The sequence below is a fragment of the Benincasa hispida genome, chromosome 9, assembly GCF_027475165.1.
Source record: "Benincasa hispida cultivar pf3 chromosome 9, pf3_genome.v1.1, whole genome shotgun sequence".
Lineage (NCBI taxonomy): Eukaryota > Viridiplantae > Streptophyta > Magnoliopsida > Cucurbitales > Cucurbitaceae > Benincasa > Benincasa hispida.
In genome coordinates, this window is record NC_143486.1 from 32083058 (window position 1) to 32094850 (window position 11793).

General features: G+C 30.6%; 1 protein-coding gene across 6 annotated transcripts; it reads right to left on the minus strand.

Annotated features, from left to right (window-relative positions):
* Positions 1–5951: 5951 nt before the first annotated feature.
* Positions 5952–9567, minus strand: ATG10 (autophagocytosis-associated family protein). 6 transcript variants are annotated; one of them, XM_039040328.2, is made up of 8 exons: positions 9155–9566; positions 8805–8969; positions 8325–8375; positions 8148–8234; positions 7938–8043; positions 7503–7600; positions 6696–6940; positions 5952–6200 (listed from the first exon to the last, which is right to left on the minus strand). In XM_039040328.2, the coding sequence occupies exons 1-7, from the start codon at positions 9155–9157 to the stop codon at positions 6725–6727; spliced, it is 726 nt and encodes a 241-aa protein (XP_038896256.2). In that variant the 5' UTR covers positions 9158–9566; the 3' UTR covers positions 5952–6200; positions 6696–6724. The 6 variants fall into 6 exon arrangements, with proteins under 6 accessions (XP_038896256.2, XP_038896258.2, XP_090173425.1 ...); XM_039040330.2 differs by lacking the exon at positions 8325–8375 and having other exon boundaries at positions 9155–9562; XM_090317299.1 differs by lacking the exon at positions 5952–6200 and having other exon boundaries at positions 6586–6940; positions 9155–9562.
* Positions 9568–11793: the final 2226 nt, after the last annotated feature.

Consider the following 11793-nt stretch of genomic DNA (forward strand, 5'->3'; position numbering starts at 1 on the left):
CGAAGAGCTAGTCATCAATATGCATTTACTAGCTCTCCATTCGCTGCGACCGTGCATGGCATTCATGGATTGAAGGTGCCAAAACTCGACACATACGATGGCACATATAGTTCCATGATGGTGGAAAACTCCATCTTCAGCCTAGAACAATACTTTGAAGTCGTCAGTGTCGTTGAGGACGGTGCTAAAATTGCCAATGCACCAAACTTCCTACGTGCAGCAGCCCAATTGTGGTGGCGTAGAAAATATGCAGAACAGGAATGTGGCCTATGCACATTGCGAATGTGGGAATAATTTAAATCAAAACTCCGAAAGCATTTTGTTTCCCACAAGGCCGATATGGAGGCAAGAGGAAAGCTTAAAAGGCTTAGACAAACTAGAAGCATTCCCGAGTACATAAAGACATTCATGACCTTTATGCTCAAGATAGATGATCTATCCAACAAAGACGCACTCTTTCATTTCAAAGATGGTCTTAAGGAATGGGTGAGAATTGAGCTTGATAGGCACAATGTGAAGACGCTTGATGATACTATGGCTGCCGCAAAAATGCTAACGGATTTCTCAACCAAGGGGAAGAAGACCAAGAAAGATGGAGGAGAAACTTGGAGTCCAATGAAGATCGAGAGAATGAACAAAGGGAAATGCCAAAAATGGAGGAAAGAACGAGAAGGCTATTGACACGAGTGAAGGTAAGCCCTTCAAGTTTAAGAAACCTAAGTCTTGTTTCCTTTGTAAAGAGCCACATTGGACTAGGGATTGTCCAGTTAGGCAGAAGCTAAGTGCCCTAATTACTGAGTTTCGTGAGACAGAAGCAAAAATGGGCTCCATATACCAGATTGGTGCCCTAGTTGAGAAGGATTCTTTAGAGAGTGAAGAAAAAGAGATCAAAGAGGCAGAGATAAAGCCCAAAAGTAAAACGGATAAACGACCGAGGTTAGCCTCCCACAAGGACAACGAGGGAGAAAGAGTCTGAGGCATTGAAGATGGAATTAGCCAAGAAACTAAGAGGAGGATGCACAAGAAAATGAAGGCGTTCAAGGAGGAAGAACACGCAACGAGAACGTTTTGAAATCAAGTGGGGCAGGGTATCACGCCCCACAAAAATCGTTCTTCAAATCATGCCACAAAGGGGCATGAGACTCTAATAGCATGGCCAAGAGGGAGTCAAGACCCATCGAAAGGCATCCCAAAGACAGGCAAGGCTAACATGACTACCTTGGTCAGGGCACCGCACATGCCCAGGTGCAGGCATACGAGGGTGTGGCAAGGTAGCGTGGCGAGATAGGTGTGCCTTGGTCAGGGCACCTACATGCCCAGGTGCAGGCATACGAGGGTGTGGCAAGGCAACACGACAAGACAAGTGCCAAGGACAGTGTCCATGTGTGCGACCAAGCGCGCACACATCCTAGGGGAGGCAAGGCCAAGGAAGCTCACGGACGCGTGACCAACCATTTTTAGTAACATCGATATTTCTAGTGAGTTCCTAATAGTAACATTGACTTCCTCCATTGACAACCATTTTTCTGATGGTTTTTTCCTTTTATTTAAACTAAAAAATTATAAAAGTGTGTCCTACCTTGTGAAAAGATACATATATCAAAAATTTAAAAAAGAATAGATACCCTAAAATGCATATTTGACATGTATCTATATCATATACGTAAGGCATATCTGGACGAATCTATATCAAATACGTATATGATACGAATTCCATCCCTTCCCTCAGGTATTAGTGCTACATAGCATTAAAGTTAATAGGGTAATTGACATTTTTTACCCTTCGATGGTTTTAGTTTGGAATTTTAGCCCATTTTCAAAAAAATAAATATTTTAGAACCATTTTAGTAGTAATAGATATGTGAAATTACCTTTTTAACTTGGAAAGAATTTGAAAAGTTGTTCTCCCTCTTTCTCTCTTTCTTCCCATAGGTTTCTAACCCTCTCCATATCACTTTTGATTTTCTCTTTGATTTTAGTCGGATTTCAACAAAATATTTTCAACAAATCATCTCCAATCTCTCATCTCAATATCATGTCCATTTTTACCCTTCCTTTTGTGCATTTTTAGGGTTTTTATATGTGGTTTTTTTTTTTTTTTTTTTTTTTTTTTTTTTTTTTTTTTTTTTTTTTTTCTGGGGCAAAATTAGTATTTGAGCATGTTCTAGGCTCGTTCATTGTTTCTGGGCGTATTTAGCATTTTTAGATATTTCTAATGCATGAGCATTTTTAGGGTTTCTTGGTATATTCTTACCTATCTCCTCTCTTGCATGTTTTTTCATGTTTGAGCGAAATTCATTCACTTTAAAACCAATTTATGAATTTCCTCTTTGTTTTTTTACATTTTTTAAATGATTTGGAAAAAAATTGATTTTTTTTTTTTTTTTTTGCATAAAAATTGGATTTTTTTAATGCAATTCGAGGATGCCTGATTGGGCTTCATATGAGGGTAACCAGGTATCGACCAGGGCAAGAAGAATGGGAAAACTGGTAATTGAATGGAAAACTGAATTAACTCCTAAGGAGAGAACACTGATTTTATAATATCACACCCAAATTACAGGTATGTCTGAATTTTTACAACCAATTCCTTGAAGTAATGCTTGAACCCAACTAATCTCTACTATTATATGTGCAAGGGATCAATAGTTTGTCTCAGTACTGGAGCGTGCTACAACATGCTGTTTCTTTGAGCACCATGACACCAAAACATTCCCAATGAAAACATAATAAGCTAAAATTGATCGCCTATCATCAGGATCGCGTCCCCAATCTGCATCTGAGTAGCCTATAATCTTCCCTTTAAATATCTCAATACTCTTTTCACCGCCTTCCATTGTGCAACTGATAGATGTTATAGAAATTGACTGAGTTTTTTGATTATGTATGAGATTTCTGGCCTCATATGAGTAACATATTGTAGAGCTCCAATTCCACTTCGATAAATTATAGGATTGTCCATTGCTTCTCCATCATTTCTGGTATATTATCTCCCTATCACTACTGGTGTATTGTACAACTTAATATCATTCAAATTTAATCTGTCATTTAAGAAAATCTCAGTCTCATCTTTATGGACTTGAATGCCTAGAAAATAGGGTATTTCTTGAAGATCTTTAAGAGCAAATTCTTTACCGAGGGCTACAATAAATTTGTTAATGATACACATATTGTTACAAGTTACAAGAATATCATGTACAATGTGAGAATTTGATCGAACCGAAAAAGTGCCATAAACACCCCAGATCCAAATCAAATAAAAATTTTAACCTCATGCACTAAATCAAATAAAACTAAACCATATTGGGTTACAAACTAACCATATTCAACTGAATTTATTTGTTAAAATAATACATAAACATAACAAAAGAAAAAAGAACTTATAAACAACTATACTTACAAGGAGAAATAAACTCAAGTAATGAAATTTATGAACTAAAATAAATTCCAACATACATACATATACATACATACATAGATTTTCTAAGGTTTGTAAAGTAATACACAGCCTTAACTGATTATCTAAACAAAGTTTTAAAACATAAAACTTACCGTAAATGTTGCTCTAAGCCCTCCAATCTTTGTCTCTAGTATGCACTAAGAACTCAGGATCTATCTCAATTATTATTATTATTATTTATTTATTTTTTTTAGAAATTGAGATACATGACTAAATTTATTCCTTCATTCTTTGAAAACTTTTAAAAAATAAATCTACTGAAATATGGAAGAAATTTCGTTTGATTTTTTTTCCTTATTTACCCAAACTTAGACACTATACCCTTTATTTTGTAATGGAGATTTATTTTCAGATTTTTTTTCCATCGAAGCTTAACAAATTTGCGGTTAATAATTAAAAAGGCGAAAAATTATTTTAAATAATAAATCTGCTATTATATTTATAAATTATAGCAAAGTATCATAGTTATCTGTGATAAACTGCGATAAACTATTATATTTATCTATCTTGAACATATTAGTAGTCTATCGCAGTCTATTCCAAATAGACAGTAAGAGTTTGCTATATTTATAAATATTTTTGTTTATTTTTCTATATTTAATAATATCTCAAAAATATATATATATATTTTTTTAAGATTGAAATCTTTATCTTTCTCACTTTTTTTTTAAAAAAATTCTGAATCTTTCAAAATTTCAAAATTTTAAATTTAAAGGTAGATATTGTTAAAGTAAAAAATGATGAAGTGTGTTCTCAAATAAGAAACGATGAAATAGATGATGAGATTGAAGATTTTGATTCTATTTAATAAGTTAGAGAGATAATAATCTGGAACTTCATAATATTAATGGTGGCTCATTTGAAATGGATTATCCATTTGGATTGACTCGAGGAAAAAAGAATATTTTTCAAAAAGTTTATTTTTATTTAAACACTTAATAAAAATAATTGAAAACACATTTCAACAACTATTTTGATTGGTTGTCAAATATTCTAATTTTTTTTCAAAATAACTTTTTTTTAAAAAAATATTAATCACTTAAAAAGTGCATTCTAAATGCACCTAAAGATAATCAATGAACAATGGTGACAATGGTGACCAAGAAGATGGCCGAAGGATGAAGGATGGTATTGAATAATTTTTGTTTTTTTTTTCTTAATAACATTTTAAGGAAAAAAGTTGTTGATGCAATTCCATTTTTTCTAATAAGACCAGTAGCACATTTAAGAGTCTAGGTTAAAAAATACTTTTGATTCCTCAACTTTTATGAAGTAACAATTTAATCTTTGAACTTTGATGTGTAACAATTTAGTCTAGTACTTTCAATTTTGTAATAATTTAGTTCTTGCACTTTTAAATTCATAACAATTTAGTCCCTAACATAAATAAATTTATTAAAATTAGATGTCAATTTTTGTTAATTCATGACATAGGCTTTGTATTTTTAAAAATATCGAATCTCTAATTAGTTTATCGATTTATTTATGCAAGAAATTTCCTTAAATCTCAATACTAATTTCTACAATAGAGACTAAATTGTTTCAAATTTTAAAGTACAAAGATATAATTGTTACGTAATAAAGTTCAGAGACAAATTATTATAAAATTGAAAGTTCAAGAACTAAATTATTATTTTTATGAAAGTTTAGTACTTGTTTGGTAGGCAATCTGAAAATAGAAAATTAAAAATAAAAGATTCAATGATAACAAAATTGTATCTCATGTTCTCAAATATGTGTTTGCATATTAAAAAATTAAATTCCAATTTAAACAAATTTTCAAAATAGAATTGAAAATATATTTAGTTAATTATTGAATACGATGTTGAATATAAACCATTACTAATTAATTTCTGAACTTGTTTTATGTTAAAATTTTTGTATAATCATTATTTTGTAATATCATATAATATATATAATATATTACACATTTTAAGTTTAACAAAAATAATTAAGTTTAAACATAAGATAATACAATTATTATTGTTTTAATCATTTTTAATATAATTCTACATTTTAAAATTTTAAATTCAAAATCTAGATACACTGAAAAGATAAATTCAGAATTTACATGATTTAAATCATAGAATTCGGAAACAGTTTTCGAAAACTTTCGAAAACTGAATAACACATATGTGTTGAACTCATGAAATTTGAAAATATAAATCAGAATCTGAGTTGCTTACCAAACAAACTCTTAAGAACTAGAAGTGATTCTTAACCAATAATCTATTTAAGCCGAGAGATTAATGTTTTAAACAATTAATTAACACTTAGAATCTATTACATATATTTAGTGACATTTTATACATTGTTTAAAGTTTAGATACATTTAAAAGAAAAAGTTTAGATACACATAAAACATAACTTCGAAATTCTTAAACTTTTTTTAAAGTAGAAAACACAGCTTTCGAATTTCAAGAACTAATCTTATAATTTAACCTTAAATCTTTAAATCCTTTGTCGTGAAATTAAGGAGACTCGCAGACTCTTAGAATGAACATTGTTCGTCTTTACACATTCATTTAATCACCTAAATTTACATAAACAGACTCAAGTATTTCCATTATTTCCATATATATATTAGTAAGACTCAAAAAAATGACAATATATATGACGATGAACAATTATTTCAATACAACCATTGTAAAAATGGAGGATCGAACCTCTAACCTCGAGATAAGTGCACACAAATGATTGAGTTGAACTTGGCAGGCTTCTCTAATTTGAGCATGCGATTCTAGGAACCAAAACCAATTACCACTATCAGTAACTATATCATGAACAAATGCCCTTAACATGAGTCATCCTTGCTAAAAATAACAAATTCAGACATTTTTTCAACGAACGCTTCTTAAAATTGCACATTTCTAAAAACAATCTTCTAGTATTTTAAACTTCTCCAAAATCAGATTATATAGTGAAGGTTAATTTGCAAATTTGCTATGAAAAAAGTTAGAACTTCGTCCTTATGGTTTATAATTAGAATTTAGTTCGCATAAAACCTTCACAAATAATCTTTAATGTAGGGATTATCTATGAAAATTTTATGAAATGAAATGAACTATTTATGAGGTTTTATCAAATGATAGGGATTCAATTCTAACCTTTAAAATCATAGGGACTAAACTCTAACTTTCTCTAAATCATATAGATCAAATTTGTAATTCATCTGAAACACTATACAAATTTTGAGATGTGGCCTTTATGACCTAAAAGCACTTTTGAAACTTACAGAAAGCTGAAATGTGAGAAACTCCAGAATCACAATTGACTGCCACTGCCATCATTCAACATTTCCATGGGAATCCTCAAGCCAACTACTTGCCCCACAACTGAGAGCCATGAGGCAACATATCTTTCAATAGCTATTTCATTCTTGAACAAGGAAGCATCACTACTAAGGAAGAGTAGCTTCATCCATTCACTGGTTCCACACGGATGTAATTTGAACCATGGTCTGTTTAAATATGGATGCTCCTGAGATTAATCCATACCCAAAACTAGTTATATGACAAATTTCAAGAACTTCCATTTTTCAAACTCGACGCAGTGAAGAAAAAAAAGCATCCTGCATTCTTATTTTCAAATATTTATTTATTACTATTGTTATTTTTATGAAACAACTTTCATTGGAAAAAATGAAAGAATACACGGGCATACAGAAAAACTAAATCCACAAAAAAGAAACCACCCTCTATAGGAAGAGACTCCAACTGTGCAAGAAAACCCCTACAACATAGTTACAAAAGATCTTCGAAATCAAAACCCACAAAGAAACACGAAGGCGAACAAGGGACTAAATCTCACAAAAAAGAAACCACCCTCTACAGGAAGAGAGGAAGAGACTCCAACTGTGCAAGAAAACCCCTACAACATAGTTACAAAAGATCTTCGAAATCAAAACCCACAAAGAAACATGAAGGCGAACAAGGGACTAAATCTCACAAGGGCCGTATCCACCCCCTCTAAGTAATTTACAAATATTTATGTGGTTTGAATAGTAAAATGTGAAAACAAAGGAGACTAAGAAAACTTATACCTCCTGAGTAATAAATGTCCATTTTGAATTCAATAGTGTATCTGCAGACTGTGATGGAAGGTCCTTTTTAATTTCTTCAAACATCAGAGGTTGTCCATCTGTACACTTTACAAAATTAGTATACTGAATGGGCTTAAATACTCCATATTAGGAACAGAATTCAAACGCATAAATCAATCTCTCGTAAGTAACCACCATATTATAGCATAATTTGAAACACAAGTCATACTAAATCACATTTTGAGAATAACTACAGGAATTAGCAAGCTCATACAGTTATGGATAAATAACCAAACATTACATTTCATTACACATCACTGTATTTATTTGCAAGATTCCTAGGCATCCAATAAAAAGAATTTTAAAGCTTAATCTTAAAGGTATAATGGAACAATGAACTTTGTCATTTGTTAGGACACTTTCAGAATTGCATACCACAACAGTAAGCTCGAAAGTATAGCACTGGAACACTATATGATGCAGAGTGTATAATGTGAAAATCATAGTAATGTACTTCTTGATGATCACTTGGGGATGGAACCTTGAGAAAAAAGGGAGAGTTTGGTTAACAAATACAACAGATATCACACAAAGAAAGAAGTATGGTTCCCGCAAACAAGAACATCAATAACAAAAAGCACATACTAATGTAGCTTCATCAAGAGACTCGTTGCAATTGCCAGCCCCAACAGTATCTATTTCCTCTAAACACTCTCCTTTCTCCTGCTCATTCTGTAGAAAGCATAATAAACGAAGCAATGAAGAACAATTGTATTGCAGAAGGAAAACAATAAGGGGGCCACAGAAATGGAAGAAGCAGACCTCTAGTGGTCTCAGAAGGCATATTTTCTCCAAAGATAAGTATCCTTCCACCTAGTAGCATTTAAAAAGGCATTTATACATGCATCCATGTACGTGTGTGTATATATATAAATGTGTTAGGTTTAAATATTACTTTAGTTCTTGTACTTTTGGTTTTGGTTCCTTTACTTTCAAAATATTTATTATGATCATTATACTTTTAACTTGGGTTCATTTTGGTCCATATAATTTTAAAAAGTGAACATTTTGGTCCTTAGTTCTCATTTTTAAGGGATCACAATGGTTTTTTTTTTTTTTTTTTTTTTTTTTAGTTCTGGACCAAAATGAACATTATGAAAATACAAGAACCAAAATGAATCAAAACAAAAAATATAGGGATTAAAGTAAGTAGTTAAACCTATATGTCAAGAAACAACAATATCCTCAACTCTCAGCAAAGTGAAACCAGTGATATCTTAACCGAAGAAGAACAAACTTCACCTTATCATCAGAACTAATCCACCGTAGTTTCTGATATGGAACCCACAACCATGAAGGAAAATCAGAGTTGATCAGTTTCCATCTATGAATAAAAGCACAAGCAGCCTTGTAAAAATCACTTGATGAGATAGTTCCATCCCAAGCCATTGTTTCACATGTACCAACCTAAACGCATCAGTGAAAACAGAGAGTGAAATCGAAGATGGCAAGCTGAAACAACAAATTTGAGGCAGGCCAATTATTGAAAATCCATATGAACTACAAACATAATCACAAGTTCTTGGCACATACAATCAAAATCATTCGGCTATGAAGACTTAGAACTAAGCTACAATAATTTGGATACAAACCATCTTGAAATTCACATGAATGGTTGATTATTTCAGAAACCCAAAGCTGAGTGATCGTACGATTGCTAGCGTTGAACCCCTGTTTGGAACCACTGAATTTGGGGGATTTGAAATAATTTCTAGTGTTTGGAATGACTAAAAACATTTAGGATCTCAAAACCAAAATGATTTGAAATCTTGTTGTAATCAAACAAATTTCCAATTAAAATAGGTGGGATTTGACAATATTTCGAATTGAAATCTGCCCAACGTCGAAATAGAGAAGACAAAAGGAGAAAGAAAATTGGTACATGGTGTGCCGACGACCGACGATGAAGTCGCGGTAGTGTAAGTGGAACAGACAAATATAGGACAAATTTGAGGGATTAAGGATTTGGGGAGTTTTCGTACCGATGAGACCCGAACTTTGGGGAAAAAATGAAATTTGTTGGGTTTTTAAAAATTAAGACTCTCGATTCGTTTTCGTTTTTTATGTTTTCATAAAAAAAAAAAAAAATAAATAAAAATAATTAAAATGTGTTTGATATATTCATATTCAAAAACGATTTTCAAAACCAACGTTTAAAATAGTCCATTTTTTAAATAATAAATTGTTATTTTCTTTGTTTTCAAAATCTATTTAAAAAAATTATGGACATAAAATACACTTAACATATATATGTTAGACTACACGGATTACAAATTGAATATTAAAAATTTTTCTCCATGAGAAGTCTGTTTCTATATACAAATTATATCTTTGATTAATTTTTAGTGAAGAGTTTTTTTTTATTATTAAATATATAAAGGAATACGAATAGACCACTAATTTAAATGGTGCAACATCTTATCAAGATTGATCCTACAAATTTATAGGATCCTTTTCGATAAAATATTTTTTTCTTTTATTTTATCTATATGGAAATTATTTATATTCTTTTCTCATAAATAATTTTTTATTCTCTTACAAATAAAACTTTTGTAATGAAAACCTTTAAAATTTTTTGATAAGTTTTTAGGAAGGTTTTAAAATTTTTGAAAATAACATGATAAGCCTTTAAAAATAATGAAAGCCTTAAAAAAAATACCATTTGATAATAGATAATTATCGATAAATAATTTGATAATTATCGAAAATATATGATATTTGAAAAATAATACTTTTCGAAGGTTAATAAACCTTTGAAAAAGTTTTTTTTGATGGGATCTATTTCGATACTTTTCAAAGGTTGAGATAACCTTTGAAAGAAGATGTATTGAAGGTCTATTAAATGTTTTTTTCGAAGGTTTTTACATTCGAAAAATGTCAATTTTCTTATAGTGACATATGGAGGAACTGCTATATCTTGGCGATCGATGAAACAGACTATAACCGTCACTTCCTCAAATCATGTTGAAATTCTTGCAATTCACGAGGCTAGTACAGAATATGTATGGCTAAGGTCAATGACTCAATAAATTCATGAAATGTGTGGTTTGTCTTCTAATAAAAACCTTCCAACAATATTATACGAAAACAACACAGTTTGCATAGCCCAAATCAAAAGAGGGTATATTAAAGGAGATGTAACAAAACATATTTCACCGAAGCTTTTCTACACTCATGATCTTGAAGAAAATGACGACATCACTATACAACAAATTTGATCGAAAGATAGCCTGACAAACTTATTTAAAAATTAGGAGTATGTATTATATGAAATATTGACTTTTTTTCCTTCACTAGAGTTTTTCTAGTAAGGTTTTAACGAGACATATTTCATATATGTATATATGGACATCTAAGGGGAGTATTATGAATATTATAATAGAAAATAGATATCCATTGCTTAGTATCCCAAAGGCCATGTATCACCATTCATGTTGTCCGTGTGCTAGTTATTCATGCTTGGTGTCCATGTAAGTCCACATTCTAGTGGCATTTGATGGATCTTAAAATTATATATACATTAATGAGAATTTCACTTCAATTTACATATTATCCAATTTTATAATTTTAGTTATTTTATTTATTTATTTATTTATTATTATTATATAAATATACTATTATATTATATTTTCTCTATACCCATCTCCTCAATTTCACAACCGTTTTTGTTTTTGGTAGGAAGTGGATATGATTTTAATGCCAAATCTTGATTTTTATTTTATCTTTTACTAAAAAAAAAGGAAAAAAAGAGTGATTAAAAAGTGGAGTGTGTGTCTACTTTTAGAAATTTATAATTTTGATATTTTACCCTTTATTTCCCCCTTTTTAGCTAGTTACTCCTTTAACCTATAAATAGAGTGTAAAAAGAGGTAGAGGTAGGAGTGTGCCTGAGTTGATTGAGGGTATTTTTATTAGGTTGGCAACTCAAACAATCCAAATAAATTCTCCAATTCAATCTTTAAAATTTGGGTTGGGTTATTGGGTTATAACTTATTTTTTTTTATTTTAATTAAAAATATATAAATTTTTATACAATATGACTAACAACTAAAATCTAATAAAATTTAAATGCTAAATATCAAATATCTATGATATTTATTTGCAAACTTTAAATAAAGACAAATATGATAATAATTTTAAAAGCAAAATATTAGAATTCACAAATTAATTAATATAAAGTAATCAAACTTTAAACTAAGATACATACATAATTCGGGTTGGGTTGGGTCAA